Source organism: Grampus griseus (assembly GCF_964374135.1).
Source record: "Grampus griseus genome assembly, chromosome: 7".
Lineage (NCBI taxonomy): Eukaryota > Metazoa > Chordata > Mammalia > Artiodactyla > Delphinidae > Grampus > Grampus griseus.
Window position 1 is genome coordinate 7,130,470 of NC_139001.1, and position 21,907 is coordinate 7,152,376.

At 46.4% G+C, this 21,907-nt stretch overlaps 1 protein-coding gene across 3 annotated transcripts in view; it reads left to right on the forward strand.

Moving 5' to 3' along the window:
- Positions 1 to 21,907, forward strand: part of NGEF (neuronal guanine nucleotide exchange factor) — a gene marked incomplete at its 5' end in the record, with an annotated part of 76,101 nt that overhangs the window by 24,889 nt on the left and 29,305 nt on the right. Inside the window, 3 exons of one of the 3 annotated variants that reach the window (XM_082658370.1) lie at positions 11,326 to 11,442; positions 12,157 to 12,296; positions 17,824 to 18,119. In XM_082658370.1, coding sequence (XP_082514496.1) covers positions 11,336 to 11,442; positions 12,157 to 12,296; positions 17,824 to 18,119 — 543 coding nt within the window. Of the gene's footprint in view, positions 1 to 11,325; positions 11,443 to 11,810; positions 11,929 to 12,156; positions 12,297 to 17,823; positions 18,120 to 21,907 lie in introns of those variants that run through there. The other 2 variants (XM_082658371.1, XM_082658369.1) reach the window with 2 other exon arrangements.

Here is a 21,907-nt window from a genome sequence, read left to right on the forward strand (position 1 = left end):
TCATTAGGTTAATTCAGGAGCTGCCAGACTGCTCCGAAGTAAAGGTACCATTTTTCCTTTCGCAACTAATAGGTTATCTGGAAAGTGATAGTTTGAGAACATGTAAATATCCTCTTTCCTATTAATCTTTCACTCAGTGGCTTTTAACGTCCATTAATGATCCTTCCTGTATCAACCATGACACTGGAAACTGTAAAACGAGAATGTTCTGTTACTCCTCCACTTGTATTAGTCGATGTTCTTCTGTGATGAAGACTCGCCTTTGTTTTTGTTCTACTTTGTTTCTGAGTTTCACTACGGATTCATGGTGGTTGATGGTTGTTGTTGAATTCAACGTGTCGGGTGAATCCATTACTGTCACTAATTTGGCCAGTAAGAGCCCCTTTAAGATGGCTATTATGTCCCTTTGACACATTCCTTCATATCCTTGAGTATTTCCTTACTTTCTGACACAGGAAGATACTTTATATAATTTCTACATCCCAGACCTGAAGTCAACCATTTCTCCAAGGAGCCCTAGTTTTAGTGCAGAATGATACTTAGAAACCAAGATATTCAGGCTGTATGTGCTCAGAAACCAAGATCTTCAGGCTGTATGTGCTCCTTCCTACTGGAAGGCCATCGCTTCTAGGACTTTTCAGTGGACAGAGCGAGGAAACGTGTCTGTGCTTATGTGTGTGTGCATGCATGTGTGTTCATAGGGACACCTTCAATTCCAACCTGACATACAGCATTTCTCCTCTCTCTCCCTATTCCATATTTTCATCTCCTTTTTCTAGCAGTGAGGCCCTTGGGTCTCAACATCAATGTATTATAGGATAATGCTCTATTCTACAAATACTCAAAGAAGAATTTCACAATTAATCTACCTATACCATAACCAATAACGAATCTACTATATTAGTTTCCTAAAGCACTGCGACAAACTACCACAAACTGGGTGGCTTAAGAATAACAGAACTTTGTTCTCTCACAGTCTTGGAGGCCAGAAGTCCAAAATCAAGGCAGGGCCACGCTCTCTCTGAAAGCTGCAGGGGAGAACCTGTCCCATGCCTCCCTCCTAGATTCTGGTGGTTGTTGGCAACACTTGGCGTTCCTTAGCTTGTAGATGCATCACTCCAATCTCTGCCAACGTCTTCACACAGTGTTCTCCTGTCTGTATGTCTGTGTCTCTGTGTCCAAATTTCCCTCTTCTTATAAAGACACCAGTTATTGGATTAGGGCTAATCAGTATGATATCATCTTAACGCCATTACATCTGCAAAGACCCTATTTCCAAATCAAGTCACATTCAAGGTACGAGGCATTAGGACCTCAACATATCTTTTCAGGGGACACAATTCAACCCGCCACACCTACAAAGTAAAATTTAAAATGTCTTTGCTTTTTTTAGTCCTAGAATAGATCTCAGTAATGGCACAAAGACAGAGCACTACATTAAAAAGTTACTTGAATTTTTTTGTGTTGTTATATTACCAACTTGATAATTACTTAAGTTCATTTGTTTCAGTTTATTTTCAATTCTAGGGTTTGATTTCCCCCCCATACTTTTATATTTTTAAAAATTATTTGAATATGTAAAACATCTACATGGTTATATATTCAAAACTATATAAAAAGTACACTCAGAAAGGTCTTACTCTCTACCCCAGCTCTGGAAATAACCATCTTTACTGGTTTCTCTTCTTTCCTTCCCGTGTATCTCGTTTGGGATGGGGTGGGGTGGGGTGTGTAATTGTATGACTTCCTCTTCTTTAGTTCACAGACTGCATGTGCTCTTCCACACCTTGCTTCTTTCACGCAGCACTGGAAATCACTCCCTACCGGTTCAGAAACGCCTTCCTCATTCTCGATTCTGCTACGTAGGACTTCGTCGGGGTGACTATACCATGGTGTGGTCAACCAATCTTCTTTGGATGGCTATGTAGGTTGTTTCCAATATTTTGCTCTAAAACATAATGTCATGAAGAATGACCTTCTGCACATCTTATTTTGTATTTCAGGGCGTGTCTTCTGGGTAATTCTGAGAAATGGAAATGCTGGGTCAAAGGGGAAACGCGTGTTGTTTCAGTCCGACGGGGCCACTCTAACAAAATAGCATAGACTGGGTGGCTTGTGAACAGCAAACACTTATTTCTCACAGTTCTGGAGGCTGGGAAAGCCAAGACCAAGACGAGGGATCTCTCTGGGGTCTCTTTTATAAGGGCACTAATCTCATTGATGAGGACTCCACCCTCCTGACCTAATCATCTTCCAAAAGCCCCACTTCCGGCACCTTGGGGGGTTAGGATTTCAGCATACGAATTTGCGGGGGACACAAACAGTCCATTGCACACATGTGGTTCTGTGAGTTAGGGTCAAATTCCCTTCCATATGAGGTTGGACAGTTCTGCTCTCTCATCAGCAATGCATAAGTGCCTGTTTGTCCTGAAGATTTTCAATTCGGTCATCACAGAAAATTTAGAGCACTCCATCTTTAAGACCCGCACGCAGCTGGTGGAGATTCACAACATGTGAAGTGCTGAAACGAAGGCCTTAGGTTATGGAAGGGACACCATGTATTCTCAGATGCTCCCAACAGGAAGGAATTTTCCAGTTCAGTTCTATTGTTTCCCTGACTCACTGTGTCTAGGAGGCTTTCCTGTCTCCTGGTAAAAATCCTTCACTTCTTACAGAAAACACTCAACTGATGACAGGTTAGAGCCTCTTTCTTTTTAAAGAACAAATGCTAATTTCAAAGGGAAGAATGTATTTCTGGCGAGCTTAAGACCCTCCTCTGAGACCCCTTAGAAAAGACCCTCATGGTTAGGAAGAAAAGGGAGACTAATAAGGACCTTCTCTTTACCCTGAGCCTAACAGAGAAACAAGCCTCGAGATCCCACTGACACTGTGACAAATAAAAGCTACTCCAAGGGCTGAGCAACACTTTAGAAATAGCAATAATTTAGCATGCAGCCTTCACTGCGTGGAAAAAATGAGACATGGGTTTAAAATTAGGAAAAGAAGCATCAACCGGTCAGCTCAGGGGAGGGGTGAACAGTAAATAGGTAAAGAAGCAAAAGTGAAATTTCACTTCTTTGCTGGTAAACTGACATTTCCCCCGGGGAAGGGATGGTACTTCAACTAACAGTGCACTCACCTGTTAAGGCAGTAGCAAGGAGAGGAAGTTTGTATTTAGTGGGTGAAAGGAAAGGGTTTGTAAATGTTTCTATGACTGTAATTTACCGAGCGCTGGGATGAGACCAAAAGAACGACTGTGCTTTCAAGCCTCCTCCACTCCACCTCCATTTGGTGACTATGTCTTCCAGGATGTACAAGGTCTCTGCAGGCACAGTGAGGGGGTGGACATCAATCAGGCTGAGTCCTCTCTCCATGAACAGTCCAGGAGGACAGAGAATTCATTCTCCAAGAATATGATCACGCCTTAAACACAACCTTGGTGAAGTGCTACAGGAGACCCTAAGTGAGCGAATACAGCCTGCCATGAGATAGGATGCAGGGTGGGCTTCATGGAGGAGGTGGCATTTGAGCCAGCCCAGGTGAGATATAGCCATGCAGGAGGGCAGGTAAAGGCTTGTGGTGTTAGGAGACCTGCCTTTGATGGGAGGCAGTCATTTCTTTGATGACTCCTTCCATGGGACAAGGACTTCAACGGAAAAGGAAAGAGCATTCTGGTTAGGAGTTGTTCACGTGGGTTTATGGAAGGAAAAGGGGAATTTCTGGAAAAGGGACTATTTTTACAACCAGGCAGATTAGAATATCAGGTAAGTGCTTTAATTTTAGAGATTGTCAGGAAGTAATCTACTGCAAAATTTGAATTTGTGCTTCTTTGGAAACTGAAGAGCTTTTTAAAAGTTAGGTTTATGTAATGAATTGAGGTGTTTTCCCCCAAGTAAATCCAGAGAACACAAAATAGATAAGCCCCCTTGTTCAAATTCATCAGGATTCCCTATGGCTATGTGAACACTTTAAACTCATGTTCTAGATGTATGCGCATTAAGGGATTGATTTTTTTTAAGTAACTTTTTTCCCCTTATTACATAAGTGACACATTTATTGCAAAAAAAAATTTTTTTTGTTAAACACATATGAGTAAAGAGATGAAAATTCCCTCAGAATCTGACCAATCAACCACAAGTACTGTGAAATGTTTTTGGTGATCATTCTTCCAGTCCTTTTCAAATACATCTGTATGCTTGGAAGTCCATATATATAACTCTATTTACAAACAAAATAAGATCGTGCTACCATCCAGTTTGGGAATCTGCTTTTCTAGTCAATATATTATGGGCATCTTTCCAGATTATTAAAGATTTTCTAAATCATTTTAGTGATATTCCATTTTAGAGACATGTCATAATTTAAACAGTCAATTTCCTATTATTGGACTTTTAGGCTACTCCGAATATTTCACTGTTATAAATAACACTGTAATAAATATTTTTGTAGCTAATTTTTCACATGGATTCTTACAGTTCATTAGGATACATTCCTAGAATTAGAATCTCTTTGCCAAAGAGTATGAACATGTGCAGATTTATGATAAGGGTGTCAGAGTGCCCTCTAGAAAGGTGGCACCAATTCACACTCCCACCTCCAGAGGCAAACGACAGCTTCCAAGCCTTGGCTAACACTGGCTGATCATTTTTTAAACTCTTTGATTGCCGTGTATCTGCTGTGCTTTTGAAATATCGTGCTTTCTCTTTATTATAACACTCATTTGTTTGTTGTACACTGTGGTCACCAGTTCCCTTATTTTAGAGCCTTCCAAAATACCCAACAGTAGTCAAAAGCTTTGAATTCCTGGGAAGAAAGGCATTTTCATCAACATGATGACAGGCAGTCAAGGACCTGGAACCAGGCACTTTGTCTGGTGGGACACCTCCTTTGTGCTCCTAACAGCTCTTGTCATAAAGTGACCAGTCTCTACCAAAGACATATGGGTCTTTTTATGAGACTCTAAATCCCTGAACATTTAGTCCTGGTGACTCAACACAAAACATTCTTTCTACTGGATGTTAAGGGCGAGGTGGTTTGCTTCGGTAGGAAATGAAAAGTTGTCATGCTACGTACTTCTTGTTAAGGAAAATATTTCTCTAAAATCCAACTGTTCGCAATTTTCAAAGAACAATGTGTGAACAACGTCTAGTTATTAATTTTGTTAACTGCATGCTTTTCCTTCAAGTATATTTTATTTATGAATGGACATATTTTTCTTTCTTGTTTCATATCTTAAATAGTTTTGCTACATTTGGTTAATAGTTAAGGCAATGCATTCTCCATTACAATAGCGAATGTATTTTAGCGTTTAATGTAGGCTTCCTAAATAATAATAATATCACTTTCTATTTGTATAGTATACTATAGTTTACAAAATGCTCTAATTAATATAGCACTAAATTAGATCTAGCTATATAGTTTGTAAGGTGATTTAAAATGAATAAATGTTTGAGTGGAAGCAAGAGGGCTATCAATGCCTTTACAGTTTGAGTTCCAACTAAGAGTGTATAAACCCTAATGGCCACAACTTAAAATGTAAATTATTAGATTAGGAATGTACCAAGGCAACTCCTAATCTCATTTTCTCCAAATTTCATCCTCAACATATTTTGGAAATAGCAGTATTTTCTCTTAGGTCCCCCTTATTTCAGAAATGCTCCTATTGGTCAAAAGTATATGACATCACCCATAGCCAACATCCTCAGGCTGTATGTGCCCCCAGCTCCTTGGTTAGGAACGTTCCAGAGAAACCCACATCCCAGGCCCGCTCTCATTTTCCGCAGTTTCAGACAAACACACAACATGATAGTGTTTTATCCATGAGTTATTTTGGGGAGCCTGTTTTGAGAAATACATTTCTATCCAGGCCATACAACTGTCTGCATGTCATAATTGACGATACGGCCACCATTTGTCTCAACCTTTTAAGGACAGTACTAAGGACACATGAACCATCAAATTGCTTTGGAAATTCCGACATTTCACTAGCCAAACAACATCATCCAGGCTGCCTCTCACGCCTGGAAGTGGAGCAAAGCTTGGCTGCCTATTTTTGATTCTGAAAATGTATTCAGCGGAGCACTATCGAAGCTTGGGCAGCTAAGCCCTCGGACCGCGATGCCTACTTCCCATGATCACTGACACCTGTCCAACACTCACATATCTTCTTAAATCAGACAAAGATTTGTACGCATCTCTTCATCCCTCTGGGCTTTTCCCTATTTAACCAAAACTATAACAACTGTCCACCATAGCGACCACGTCTAAAAAGAACAAAACAAAAACAAAACGCTCCTCACTTCACCAAAACAACGAATCCAGTTTTAATGGGCTTTTTGACTCACCACAGCAGGTCAGTTACCTCCCCCACGCTTAAGGCACCAACCCCAGAAACCTGCTAGTTCCCAAAGAGGGCAATGAAAGAATTACCTTCTAACCCAAGAAGGCCAAGATGTAACACCAAGGGAGGGCTAGTGCTAGACTCAGTAACTGTAGAAGAAAGAATGAAACCAAGGACATGTCCACGTAACACCTACCAACTTCCCCGTATTTACTTATTCACTGACTATTTCCCGATGCCTCCTGGCTGGGCTGGATGCTGGGGAAGCAGAAATAAATGACATCTTCAGAGCTGCCCCACCCCCAAATCTCAGGTCACTGGGAAGAGAAACCATGCAAGTGGGTGATAACAGGGCAGAGCTAACAGAGCAAAGGCAGGGCCATGGGAGCTCTCAGGGTGACCCAGCTCCCAACCGGGCAGCCCGAGTCCAGGCTGCACATTAACTCCATTAGCAATGAAGTACCAGCAAGGTACTGGGGAGTCACTGAAAACAACAGACGTGCGGAAACAGATGTGCTTGAGAGAAACTAACCTGGCAGCGGCGTACGGGGCAGACTGACAGAGAGAAAAAGAGACCAAGGAAAGGAAGGCTGTAAGAGGAACGTGGTCACTGTACTCTAAACCAGATTCAAGGCTTGCAAAGTTAGGGTACAACCCCCAAGACCACCCTCAGTTCAAAGATTCATGAGAAGGATTCAGAGCTGTTACTGATGGTTATGGCTTATTACAGTGAAAGGCTACAGTTTTAAATCAGACAAGGGTAGAGATGCATAGGACAGAATCCAGAAAGGCTCCACTCGGAACTTCCAGTTGCCTTGTCCCTATGAAACTGTGGACAGAGCTAACATTCCCGGGTAACAACGTATGACAATATTGCCAACCAGGAAGCTCATCTGAGCCTGGGTGCTCAGAGTTTTTATTGGGGCTCCATCAGGTAAACTGGTTGGCCACCCAGATGGCTGACCTCAGTCTTTAGCCCCTCTGGAGGTTGAGCTACTGTCACGTGGCCCAAAGTCTCCACCTTATCTGATGTGGCCCCAGCCCCCAGGTAAGCAAAGACACTCTTATCAGACATTCCAATGGCTTAGAGGTCACCTCCCGGCAGCCCAAGGAAAAGGTCAGACCTCTCTTTGGGTAAGATTAATTCTTTACTCAACAGGGATAAATTGATTGTGTTTTAAACTTATTTCTGTAACGTGTTACAATCCCACATTTACAAATTATCCTTCTGAGAATAAGTAAGGAAAGACCTCCCCCTCCACCTCACCAGTAAAATACTTCTAACCACACAACAGAAGAATCTAAATTCGGAGAGTCTCCTCGTGGGGAAGTCTTTTTATCCACTGAGTATGGTTTCTCTTGGAGCTGCAGTGAGAGAGGCTACATCTTGTCCTTTTCCTAACTTTCACCTGGATCTGGGGGGTCCATTTAGCCTCAAGCCTGTAGCCTTCTGGGGACTGACTGTTGGTGCTGCCCCTCTGGTTTAAATGTGTTGATTTTCAAAGCAACTGAAAAAGTCTCTTAAGAGTGACAAAAATAAACTGTGTTTATGGATTTAAAAGCTATAGTTAATTAAAAGTTATCAAGCACCTGTTTCTAGAAGTTTTAAAATGTATATTTGAGGATTACCGTCTCACTACAAAGTCATTTTCCTACTAGATTTAAGAATACAGATGTGTTTTAACCTGTAATAATCTGGTGGCATACCATATGACCCTAAAAATATTTAGAATAAGAAAACAGAAACTTGCAGTTCCTTAATCCACACAAGGTAGTCTTGACTTACTAGCACATGCTTCCAAAATTTGCCATTAGCCAGTTTTGTTATCTTGGGCTTGTCATTTTAACCCTCTGGTTCTGCTTCTTTTTCTGTAAAAGAAGAGTTGGACCAGATCATTTCTAAGCTTCCTTCTGCTTCTAGCAATTCTCCCTCAGAATAAAGTAACATTTTATAAACATAAATGAGAACACCTGAAGGCTGAGATTGCTACATAAATAAGAATCCACTTTGTTTCCAATATTTACCTTTTATAACCCAAAGGAAGAAATAAAGAATCTTTAGATAAAATATATAAAATAACTAAATTTTTTTAGATAAAATATATAAAATAACTAAATATTTTTTAAAACATATCATTAATTCCTTAACAAATGCTTACAGAGCACGATGGACTAATCAAGTATAAATATTTGAAAATCTTTAGATAAAATATATAAAATAACTAAATATTTTTTTAGATAAAATATATAAAATAACTATATGTTTTTTAAAACATATCATTAATTCCTTAACAAATGCTTACAGAGCACCAACGATGGACTAATCAAGTATAAATATTTGAAATATTTCCCTCTACTTTATTTTGTGAAAGATTTAGGGCAAAATGTCAGTTAAATGGAGATTTTAATCATAGCCTGCCCAGTAAGCACTAAGTAGGATTGAAAATAGAACATGGGGAATTTAGCTTAGGGTTATATGCCTTCAGAACGCAGTGACTTTCTAAACTGATTTCATAATTAGAAGGGTATTTTTAGCTTATTTTTCAATTGGAAGGTTTTATTATACTCATCTTAATACATGTAATTCACTTGAATATCTTCTGATTTTTTAAAAAAATGAGTCTTTTCTCCTCAGTGCAACCAAGTGTGAAAGTGACAGCTTCCACTTAGTGTTACGTCGAATTTCAAGGGCGGTGAAACCATGCAGAGCAGCAGGTCCTAGTGACTGCCCAGCCAGTGCACCTCCTTGGACCCCGATGAAAGATGAGTGGGACACCAGGGTGCCCACCCTAGAGGAGCCCATGTCTTAGTGTAAGGATGGCCCTCTTCACAGGGAATTACAGTGCCAGGCAATGCCGCTGGTTATACAGGGTTAAGGGCCTGGTGGGGATGCTCCAGGAGCCTCAACCAGTAACGGTGAGGATTTGGGGGGTAAGGTGGGCAGTTCTAGCCAAGGAAGATGGCAAGGAGTGGGACACCTGGTAAAGAGCCCATTACAGAGGCAGAAGGTGGCCTTCGCCCACAGGGGATGGGACTCCAACAGAGGTTTTCAAGCAGGGGAGGGACAAAAGCCGACCCATAGGTTAAAAAGGAGACAGAGAGAAGGATGGACAGAGGGAAGGATGGACAGAGGGAAGGATGGACAGAGGGAAGGAGAGGTCTAAATACCAAGGAGGGGACAGCTTTGAAAGCTTTTGGGGATCCCGGGGGCTCAGTGAGGCATTGACATGTGGGGTGACAGGAGGTACAGGAGCGGCTGTCCCTCACGTTCTGCCTGGCCTCCTGGTTGGCTGCTGGTGGTGGTGGGGATGTGAGTGTTTAGCAGACATCCAGGTGAAGACTGCCAGTGAACAGATGAAAATGTAGGGCTCAAGAGAGGGCTGTCCGGAGATACGCAGAATGAGTCAAGAAAGGAGTGGCTTGGGTTGGAAAGACAGAAGACCTGACGGTTGTCACACAAATAATATGAGGCCTTAAGGGCAAGAGGAGATCAGACCTGTCCGTTCTGGCCGCTCGAGGGGAACGAGGGCTAAGAGGCAGCTTTAGGAACTGGTTTGCGTCAACCTGAGCACCGATGGAATGCGTAGGACCGCCGGCGTCGCCAGCTGAAGTCTGGTAAAGGGAGTTCCCCTCTTGGCAAAAAGGCCCCTTTCTAAGCTGCTTTCTCTCCTTTTCCACTCCAACTCTCCCTTTACAATTGCCGCGCTCTAGACGACTGGCTAAGGAACGCATTAAAGCCAACCTACTAACTAGTAAGTGAACCCCTCGCAGCAGGAGTATTTGCATCGAAAAACGAGGAATTTGTTAATTTAAACAAATGCCCCGTGGGTAGACTGTGCAGGGGAAGGTGCCGAGAAGATTTTCGACTTTGGTCTGCACAACCCACCCCGCCAGGTACCCTCCGAAGAGCGGGAACTGGCTCTGGCCCGCAGAGACAGGCCGCCGTCCCGGCACCCGGCACCCGGCACCGCCCAGGGGAGCAGGGAGCGGAGGGGCTGCCCTCAGAGAAGGCCACCGGGCAGGGCTCCAGTTCTCTTACTGGACTTGGAGTCGGATTTTGGAGTTGTCCGTCTAGATTTCCAAGTCACACGGGACCACTCACACTCCCCTCGACTCCAGTTTCCCATTTTTGCTTGCTCTCTGTATCCGGAAGCGAGTTGAACTAGCTAACACAAAGGTGCAGATTCCGAACGTCATTGTGACCGGGCAGGGAAACCGAGTGGAGGCTTGGGGGCACTTTGTTTCTCCTCCACTCCCTCCCCTATACCCACTCCGTGCTGCTAGGGCCTCGGGGTAGCCGGGGTCAGCCAGACTCGTCCGGGAGAGGCTTCCGCGCTGGCCCCCTCTCCATAGTCAGATCAGGAGCGGATATCCTCGAGGGTCCCTCGAGGCTGGGCCCGGAGCGACAGAGGCGGGGGTCTCCGGGCGGGTCCCTGTGAAGGACCTCATAGGATGCGCGGGGTGGGCAAGACGGAAGTTCGAGGGCGCGCCGGGCAGAGGGTCACCTCGCCCCTACCTTCCAAGTTCGCCCCGTGAGCTGGCGGGATGTGGCCAGACGGCGAGGAGGGGGCGGGAAGACGAAGGCGCAGCTCGCCGGCCCCCACCCATCCTGCCCTCCTCGTCTCCCCTGCCGGGGCAGAGCCGCGGCAGAGGAGGGAGGCGCGGACCTGGTCGGCGGTCCCGGGCAGCAGTCGGCGTCCACGGGCCCTGGGTCGCGCCCAAGGCCAGGCTCCCCCGCCCGGCTGCCGCCGGGCCTCGCCCCCGCCGCGCGCGCCCCACCCGCCTCCCCCGTTGCCGTGGCAACCCCGGGAGCCTCCAGGCGCGCGCCGGGGCGCCTACTGGAGCTCTTGGCAGCGGCGGCGGCAGCGGCAGCTCCGGCTCCAGCTAAGCGCGCTGCGACCCTGCTCCGGAGCCCGCTCGTCGCCCCCCGCCCGGCTCCGGGCCCCCAGCGCGGTCCCCGACCCGGCCCCAGAGCCTGGCTGGCTGCCGGCCCCCATGGAGCTGCTGGCCGCAGCCTTCAGCGCCGCCTGCGCCGTGGACCACGACAGCTCCACCTCGGAGAGCGATGCGCGCGACTCAGCGGCGGGACACCTCCCTGGCAGGTGAGGACGAGCGGCCGTCCCGACCCCTGCGCGCCACCACTGCGCGCCTGTGGCCCCAGCTTGCGTCCCTGGTCGGGGACGCCTACCCGAACTGCCTGTCCCGCGCCCCCCGCCCTGCGGGCCCCGCAGCCCCTCACTCCTCCCGCGGCCCCCATCGTGCCCGCACGCCGCCTGAGGTCGGGGGATGCTCCCCAGCCGGACCGCCGACACCCCTGTCCCTGCCCCGGACCGCCTCTCGCGCCCTCTCTCGGGCGCCCTGGGCGCACGCGTCCCGTTCGGTGGCCCCTCTCCGCGCCGCGTGGCCCTGGGACTGGAGGATCGCTACCCAAAGGGGGCCGGGGGCCGTGTGACAGCGAGCGGCGCGGGGTGCGCAGCGAGCGCAGGGCCCCTGGCCGCTGGACCCGTCCGGGCGGCGGGGCGGCGCCGCGAAGCGGGCAGGACGCGCCAAGTTTCCGACGCCTGCCCGCGAGCTCCGAAAACATGAAGGTTTGGGTGGGCTGGTGTGGGAATGAATTACCCGGTCGCGCCCTGATGCGGTGACAAAAAGGGCCTGTGGGGCCTGCGTGGCAGGGAGCGGCGGCGGCCGCTCGGCCTGGACATCCTGGTCAGGGTCCATCTGGCCAGGGCCGCCTGTGCGGACGCCTCTCGCGAGCTGGCAGAGGTGTGTCGTTGCTTAAAAATAACCGGCTCCTGCCTCTCCTCTCTCTCTGGCAGCGAGTCGTCCTCCACCCTGGGAAATGAGGCCACACCCGAGGAGTGCCCGGCCCTCGACAGCCCCACCACGCTCACCGAGGCCCTGCAGATGATCCACCCCATTCCCTCCGACTCCTGGAGGAACCTCATCGAACAAATAGGTGGGTGTCCCCAGCGGCGACGGGGCGTCACTGGGGGAAACGTTGGTTCCTGGCGGACTCTGAGAGCTCCCCTGCTTGTGGGATGCCCTTGCATTTCCCCTGGACAGATGTTTCTGACAAGGAAGGTTACTGACATATTTGGTTCTAAATGGTTCCAGAGGCAAAACTGCCGCGTTTTAATAGTGGCTGTATAATTGGGCTTTAGCAAATGCATTTCTTTCCTGCTCTCTTGGAGAGGTGTGCTTGCCCAGCTCTTTCCTGGGGAGGGCTCTCTGTCCTCTTGTGTCTTCTGCCAGAAAGTCCAGGGGTTAGGTGCTTATGGGCCATGCAGGAGGGGACGCTCCATGCGTCCCCCCGCCATCCCCACCCGGGGGCCTGGGGAAGACCTGTAAAGGGAGGGGACCCTGCAGAGGGGACTTGTGGAGAGAGTCAGGCTGACTGGGGCAATTCAGAAAGGGGTGGCAGTGGCAGACTTGGCACAGGGGAAGGAAAGGTAAGTAGAGAGAAGCTGGGAGCCCCAGAGGCCCCTGGGTTAGGAAGGGAAGCCTGGCTCCACCTGCCTGTCCAGAGCATGGCCAGAAGTGCAGGGCATAGCCCGCGTGTCCAGCTCCTGCACAGCTGCAGTTGAAGCTCTGTGAAAGCAGAAAGTGGATGGAGAAGGCATCCCCAAAACCCGAGCGCTCGCATTTAAGAGTCAAAGATTGCTGATGACATCAAACTAGCTCTCATCTTCATCACCAGAGGTGGCCACAAGTGGGTGACATGGGTTCTTCGGGAATGGTCCGGCATAGAAATCTTTCTGTTCTTCAGGGTTGTCAGAGCAGAAGTTTATTCGTTAAATTAAAATTTTGGCTTGAAAATTTTCTTTCCTAAATTCATCATTATTGTTCTCCATCCCAAACACTCAGACGGACATGAAGTGTCTCCAGTGGAAGTGGAGCTTCCATTGCCCCAGGAGACCCATGCTTAGGAGACTTTTTGGGCAGGTTCCCTTTCCCCTGGCTGGGGTTTATTCTGGACTGAACCCTGGGAGGAGCTGAGCCCTTGCAAAGCTGAGGGTGGAGCGCACACTGCATTCTGTTAAGCAGTGCTGACTCCAGGGGTATTGTTCCTAGTGGGCCCCCTGCGTGTGGGCTGGGTGGTGATGGTGGTGGCGGCTTTTCCCTTTGTTTGCTGGCGGAAATGGAGAGGGGCTGATCTGAGGACAAACACACCCGAAAATCCCTTTCTTCCACCTCTACCACATTGCCCTTTATGGCGAGGAGGGCCACCTCGGCCTTGGCATGTGCTGGAAGCCTCGAATTCCACCCTCTAGAAAGGGATCCTCTGGCTGAGATCAATGTCAGGACCAGGAAGGAAATCGAGGTGGGAGTGGGGAGATCCGTGCCTCCTCTCACGGAGAGAGAGGCTCCCTTCTGCAGTGTGGGCGTGTGGAGACCTCCTTCCTGGAGAGCCCGTGGCATAAGCTCAAAGCTGGGAGTCGGGAGCCCTGAGCTCTGGTACCTGCTCATCCTGGCCCTCGGTTTCCTCATTTGGTAAACAGTAGAGACTGACATTCTGAGGCTTTTCTCCCACTATCTCCTGGTGTAATGGTGACTATGTGTTTCTGGCCCCTGGGCTGGATCCATGGTCGGTGCTCAACAGATGTGCTGAATGACAGCACAGGACCGAGGCTGCCTTCTTCTCACATCCTTCATCATAGACTCGAGGCTTATGCCAAGCAGGTTGCTACAGGAGGCCAGCTGCTTTTAGCTCACCGAATGAAGTGAATTCTTTGCCAGGTATCAGGAAAGGACAACACGTTCCTAAAGACACAGTGGCATTAAGGGGGAAGGAAAGTGGGAAGGCTATATGGGCATCTTGTAGACCACTGTGTTGAATTTTGCAGTGGCTCCCACCCAGGCAAGAACAAAATGATGCCAGGACTATGCATGATGTGGTATACAGCTGTCATTGTAGTTGGTGGTGGCCCTGAAGATCATAGACCCTGAGACCCTGTGATTGTGTGTGTGTGTGTGTGTGCACACGTGTGTGTGTGTGCTGTGGTTGTCTCTGGCACCTAACAACTGCTTGGTGCATAGAAGGTGCTCACTAAAAATAAATGAATTCTCTGCCCTTTAGAAGTTCTATCTGAAGGATTCAAAGAAAAAAATTATTCCCTTCAGAAGGTGAGATTTTGAAGGACTCCAGGAGCTTATCCTCCTTCTGCAGGGTAGCTCAGCCAACCTGATATAGATCATTTTAATTAGGAGAGATGGGAACTGAGCCTTCTAATTCTGCATGAATATAATACCAGGTGCCAGCTTTTACAGGTAAAATCAATTTTGCTTACTGAATGTACAAAAGAGAAAATAGAAAAACATGATATATCAACGGTATATCTCTACCACAAAAATTTAATCAGATAACATAGCTCCTCAGGTAAGGTTAATAAAAATAAACAGGTGGGCTTTCCTGGTGGCGCAGTGGTTGAGAGTCCGCCTGCCGATGCAGGGGACGCAGGTTCGTGCCCCGGTCCGGGAAGATCCCACATTCCGCAGAGCGGCTGGGCCTGTGAGCCATGGCCGCTGAGCCTGCATGCCCGGAGCCCGTGCTCTGCAATGGGAGAGGCCACAGCAGTGAGAGGCCCGCGTACCACCAAAAAAAAAATAAACAAATAAACAGGTCATGAAAATGGTTACACAGTGTGTCAGATAACTCTTTGTAATCATAGTAACTCCAGGAAAATGCGTGTTTAAATTCATATTCTGAAGACTTCAGAAAGAAGTATGAAGTTTTAAGAAAATGCTAAGATTACTTGTATTGGGAGTCTTTGGCTGAGTGTAATAGAATATCCAGCACCGCCCCTCCCAAAAAAATGACCTTAAAGAATGAAAGTATTCTATCTCAGTTGACTCCAGGAATGAGGTAGGAAATTCTGCATTTGGTTCATTAAGTCAAGCAACCACCTAGTTCCTTTCCCTCTACCATTCTCAGCATTTGGGCTTCATATCACAAGATGGCTGCCAGAGGTCCATGCATCACATCCTCAAGCAACCATGTATAAAAACCAAAAAAAAAAAAAAAAGAGCAGTTTGTCTTCAGGTGTCTCCTGGGGAGGGACATCTTTTTGAGAAGCCCTTCGTAAAGATGTAAGATGTCCCCTTAGTCTCCTTGGCCAGGTCATGTCACATGCTCATGTCTAAACCCAGCAGTGGCAAGGGGAAGGGAACCATCATGGTAGGCTTTGATCAGTCAGCATTCATCCACTTCCCTGAGCACAGACTAGGTCAGCACCCAGACAAAAGCCCTCCCTGCCAGCTGGGAAGAAGGGCTGTGAGGGGATAGAGGAGAGGCAGCCACAGTGTCTGCCACAATGTGATTTCAGAAATATTACTTTCAACCCAACTACCCACAATGCTGATGTTTTTGTCTCATTTCAGCATATGTATCACATCATCATGTGAGATGTTGGAGATAGCATTTACCCATGATTTACCCATCATGCTGACCCATGGTACACACGATGTGCCGTGTAGCATGCATAAGCCATATTTTTGAACTTTCAAAAAGATGCCAAATTGGTTAGATATTTTTGAGAAGCTTGGAAACTGCATTTTTAAAGGTGTTCAACTCAACGAATATGTGAGTACCTACTCTGTGGGAGACACTGTGCTAAGCTTTGAAAAGTGAATCCAAGTCAACTCGTGGAATCCTGGTTTCTTTAAACCTCCGTGAAAACAGTATCGGAATCACAGGAGATTAATTGGTTCGATGTTGGCAATAGTAATCATATCTTATGCTCATGACTGAACCGGTTTATGTAGTGACTTTAAACCTCTGTCTTTATAGATCTTCGATCTGGGTTGCATTTAGCATAGATTTAGATTTTCTTTTTCATTCCTTTGTCAGGTTAACTCAGTGTTGTCATCTGCTGGATTGTAACGTAAAATCACAGGATCTTTTTTTTTTTGAAGTAAATATTATGCTTAGCATAAAGCCTTTATGATCTAGCGTTATGGAACAAAGGAAGCCAATTAATTTAATCCACAGGGTGATTTCCTGAGTTCCTGTTATTTGTGAATATAATTTATCCAGCCATTTTTCAGAATTTTGAAGATCGTCTGCTTTTTTCCTTCCTTTTTTGTACTGTTTAGATATATTTAACAATTAAAGAAGGAATAATAGCTAATGTTTGTACTGCATTGCATGAGAAAGTGCTTTACAAGTGGTACACTTATCCCTGTTAGAACTTTCCCGGGAAAGTCATCTTTGTTTTATAGACAGATATATCAAGGGGCCCAACAGCTTTCCCAGGCTCCAGACCCGTCCAGCTGCCCACTGGTTCTCTCCACCTGCATTCCCTTCAGGTGCACCTGGATCTCACCACCACCCCATTCCCCAGTCGGAGCCTCCTCCCATATTCCTCATCTCCTTGAACAGGGCCACCGGACACCCCTGCCAACTGGTCACCCAGATATCGTTCATGACCCAGCACCAGCCAATCGCCAGGACCTGTCTTCTACCTTATAACTGTCCCTGAATCATGCACATGGCCCCATCCCTCCACCACCACTGCAGTTCAGGCCTCCATCATCACTCCCTTAGAGAACTGGCATGGCCTCTTTCTTCCCATCCGCGGGCCTCCTAAGATGAAGACCAGAGCTGTTTGCCTGAGGGGCTTCCCTTTTGCCCACAGGATAGACAGAACCCTTGGGGTGACCCTCCTCTCCTCCCAGCCTCATCGCCAGCAGGACCCCCCCTTCCTCTCCCCACCCAGCCCTGCTTCCCCTCTCCCTGGGCTGGGAGCCCCCTTGCCACTGAAGCTTTTCTGCTGCTCCTGTGTGGAGAGACCAACCCTCTGCCCTGCAGCCAGGACATCCAAAATGAATTTTTCCCTGTGGAGTTGCTACGTTTTTGCTGATTCCTCTGTACCCCCAAATCTCCTTGGAGACTTAGACTGCATTTATTTCAGGTCAGGGAAGTAAGTCTGAAAGTGTGAAAGCAAAAAAGGAATGCTTCCCTTTTGAATCATAAGGTTGATGAAATATTGGCTTTTTCCTTCAAAATGAGAATTTACAGCTATTCCCATTTCACCAATGAATATACTTGAGTTTTAATATTGAAGCATTTAGGCTTTGAGAAGCATCCTGTTGGGATACTGAAACATAACTGGGACATTTCCACTGACTCTGCACACATTGGTTATTAACACGTCAAATTCGGGATTCTTGTTGTTTGCTAAGTATGTGTGTGAAAAGCATATATTTTTGTGACTGGATTTTGAATCTGTTCAGGGATTTCTTTATTCTTTGTTGAAAAAAAAAACAAACAAACTCATGCACGCTGATCCTTCCCAAGAAATGAAGACAGTGACAGTTTGTTCAGTGATAGAGCCTTTTCTGAGACCTGTGCGGTTCTGGCTTTCTTTGTATTTTCACAGGCAGAGCATCAGCCCTTGATAGGAGTCCAAAGCTTTGACTTAGTGATTCCAAAAGATCTTCCTCTGAAATCTTTTTCATGTCAATACAATTCCATTTGATTTCAGGGCTCCTGTATCAGGAATACCGAGATAAATCAACTCTCCAGGAAATTGAAACCAGGAGGCAACAGGACGCAGAAATCCAAGACAATGCTGATGGGTCCCCGGCCAGTGCGGAGACCCCGGAGGAGGATGAAGGGGAAGAGGAGGAGCCTGCAAGCCCACCAGAGAGGAAGGCTGTGCCCCAGATATGCCTGCTCAGTAACCCGCACTCGAGATTCAACCTCTGGCAGGATCTCCCGGAGATTCGGAGCAGTGGGGTGCTGGACATCCTCCAGCCGGAGGAGATCAGGCTGCAGGAGGTAATGGGCTGCCCTAGGGTGGGAGCGTCCGATCAGAACGTACAGGGGTTTTAACCAATGTGGGAGAGCCTTCTTCTGCGGGGTGAGACTCCCTGGCTGGTTCACCAGAGGAATTACTTGCAGGGTACATCCATCCAGAACATGCAGGAAAATTCACAGGCAACAAAAAGTACCCAGTTACCTTCTAGGATAGCTCAACGCCAGTACTTAGTGTTCTCCACATTGCTGTTGCGTCAGATAGTAAGATTGCGTTCTCTAAACCTTTAGTTGTTATCGTGGGAGCATTGCCATGGTACGCGTGAACGCTGATGCAGTAGGGGATGCTGAACTCACTGTGACGGTGAACTAACTAGTCATCTGTGCTTTACTTTTCACGCACCGTCTTATCCCACATCTTCATTTTGTAGTCGCTTGAAGCTTGGCTGGGGCTCTGAAAGAAAGCCCTCGGCCCCCTCCTGAAACGGTGTGGGAATCTGGGACTTGTGTCTCTCCCACTTCATCCGATGGTCCAGGTAGACTGCCCGTCAGTTAGGCTGAGGCAAGATCACGGAGTCACCTAATAGTTTGTTGCTAGAGAGGAGAAATGAAACATGAATGGCAATAGAAATGAGTAGCTAAGAAGTCTAGCTAAGTGTTCATTTTAGTTGAACCAAGATTGTTTGGGTATAGAGGGGAAATCTGTGTACAGAGAGACAAGTTGGTCAATAGCAAGGGGAGAGACTGGGGGCGAGAAATGGCGACCCTGCAGATGTGTGTCATTGTGAAAGTTAAAAGGTGGATGCAGAGGGGAAAAGTGAAGAGATGTTTTTTTTTTTAACTTGTTCAGTCCAATTCCATCCTCTCTATCCTCTCACGCTCCCTCTCGCCCTCAACCCCCACTCCCCTCCACTCACGTGTTCCTTCAAGCCATGCTTGAACTTGTTCCTATGCAGTCCTGACTCCAGATGTCCTGTCCTTCTTTAACTCTTGGTTCTCCTGCACGAGATTCTATAGAAAGGCAAAACTGCAGATGGTGTGCACAGGTAATGACCAAGACTGAGACTAGTTCCCGACGAGGGTTACCTAACGCTGACTCGGTTGGTACGATACCTTTGCTCTTCTAGAAGGCTTGATAGCACTCGACTTTTGAAGGGCCACCGAGGTTCACTGTGTCCTGCCCCGCAGACTCAGGAGGGATGGGTTTAACCTCTGACATCACATGTGACTTGCAAGTGGTGATTTGTAAAGGATGCCACAGTTTTTTTATGAAACTTCTGGTATCAGTAGTGTCTAGTCATCCTGATGGGGCTTATCCCAGCTTCTCACAAAGATACTGGTGAGGGGAGGTAAAGAACCACGCACCCCACCAGAAGTGAAGATGCGTGGTCGGGGGGATCTCCAAGAGGCAGGTGGAACTGGACTGAGGAATGCCACTGAACGCAACCATGTGGAAGGTGCCGGAAGCCACAGAGAAATCCCCCCTCAGGTGGCTGTCCACCAGCCACTGACAGAGCCATCACCCCTAACTTTTTGCTTTTTTTTTATCATCCCTAACTCTTTTTCCTTCCAGTTTTATTAAGATATAACTGACACACAGCACTGTATAAGTTTCAGGTGTACAGCGTAATGACTTGACTTCCATGCATCATGCAATGACCACAGGAAGTGTAGTGAATGTCCACCATCTTGTATAGATACAACATTAAAGAAATGGAGAATTTTTTTTTCCTTATGATGAGAACTCAGGATTTACTCTCTTCCATATGTCACATACGTATACCAGCAATCTTAAATTATATTTATCGTGTTGTACATTACATCTTATAACTGGAAGTTTGTACCTTCTAACTGCCCTCATTTAATTCCCCCTCCCCATTCCCCACCCCACTGCGCCCCACAGCCTGATCTCTTCTGAGTTTGCTTTTCGTTTTTAAAGTATAATTGACCTACAGCACTATGTTAGTTCCTGTCATACAACGTAGTGATTTGGTATTTCTGTACATTTCAAAATGGTCACCTAAACGTTTTGATTAAGTCTAGTTGCAGTATGCCACCACACAAAGGTATTGCGTAGGTATTGACTGTACCCCCACACTGTGCATTTCATACCTGTGACTCAGTTATTTTGCAACTGGAAATTTCTGCCTCTTAAGACCCTTCACCTATTTCTTTCCTTCCCTCCCCTCCTCCCCTCTAGCAACCACCTATTTGTTTTCTGTATCTATTTCTGTTCTGTTTGTTCGTTTTGTTTTTTAGATTCCACATATAAGTGAATCTTTTATACCTGCAAATATAATATTTGTCTTTCTCTGACTTTTTTCACTTAGCATAATACCCTCTAGGTCCATCCATGTTGTCTCAAATGGCAAGATTTTATTCTTTTTTATGAATGAGTAATATTCCATAGTATATATATATACACCATATCTTCTTTATCCATTCATCTATTGATGGGCACGTAAGTTGTTTCCATATCTTGGCTATTGTAAATAATGCTGCAGTGAACATAGAGGTGCAAATATCTTTTTTTTTTTTTTTTTTTTTTTGTGGTACACGGGCCTCTCACTGCTGTGGTCTTTCCCGTTGCGGAGCACAGGCTCCGGACGCGCAGGCTCAGCGGCCATGGCTCACGGGCCCAGCCGCTCCGTGGCATGTGGGATCTTCCCAGACCAGGGCACGAGCCCGTGTCCCCTGCATCGGCAGGCGGACTCTCAACCACTGCGCCACCAGGGAAGCCCGCAAATATCTTTTGACTTAGTGTTTTCATTCTCTTCAGATAAATACCCAGGAGTGGAATTTCTGGATCATATGATACTTCTATTATTAATTTTTGAGGAATCTCTATACTGTTTTCCATATTGGCTGCACCAACTTACAATCCCACCAAGAGTGCATGAGGGTTCCCTTTGCTCCACGCCCTCACCAGCACTTATTATTTGTTGTCTTTTTGATAGTAACCATTCTGACAGGTGAGAGGTGATATCTCATTGTGGCTTTGGTTTGCATTTCCCTGATGATTAGTGATGTTGAGCATCTTTTCATGTGTTGTTGGTCAGCTGTATGTCTTCTTTGGACAAATGTCTATTCAGATCCTCTGCCCATTTTTTAATCGAGTTCGTTTTTTGATATTGACTTGTATGAGTTCTTTGTATATTTTAGATATTAACCCCTTACCAGATACATCATTTGCACATATCTTCTCCCTTTCGGTAGGTGGCCTTTTCATGTCGTTGATAGCTTCCTTCTTTGTGCAAAAGCTTTTTAGTTTGATATAGTCCCATTTGTTTACTTTTGCTTTTGTTTCCCTCGTACTATCCCTAACTTTGACTTTCATATAAAAGGGATTATACAATGCTATTTCGCACTTGGCTTTTTTCACGCAATATTTCCACCATGGGGCCTTTTTTTATAGTCCTCAAAATAAGGAGAAGTGTCTGGTTTCTGGAGGAATACTTGTTTATTTTTTTACCTTGATAATTAGAGAAATAAATAATTTGGAAAGCTTAGAGATAAACCCCAGTAGAACTTAAAACATGGTATAAACCTTCTCCAACAGCAAGCCAAAAGCAGAGAAAGCAGGGATCTTGTAATAAAAGGAAAGCAAACAGTAAAAAGCACAAAAAACAAATAGCATAAAATAAGGTGGCAGGGACTTCCGTGGTGGTCCAGTGGCTAAGACTCCAAGCTCTCAATGCCGGGGGCCCGGGTTTGATCCCTGGTCAGGGAACTAGATCCCAAATGCCACAACCAAGAGCCGGTGCAGCTAAATAAATAAATTAAATAAATAAATATTAAAAATAAAATAAGGT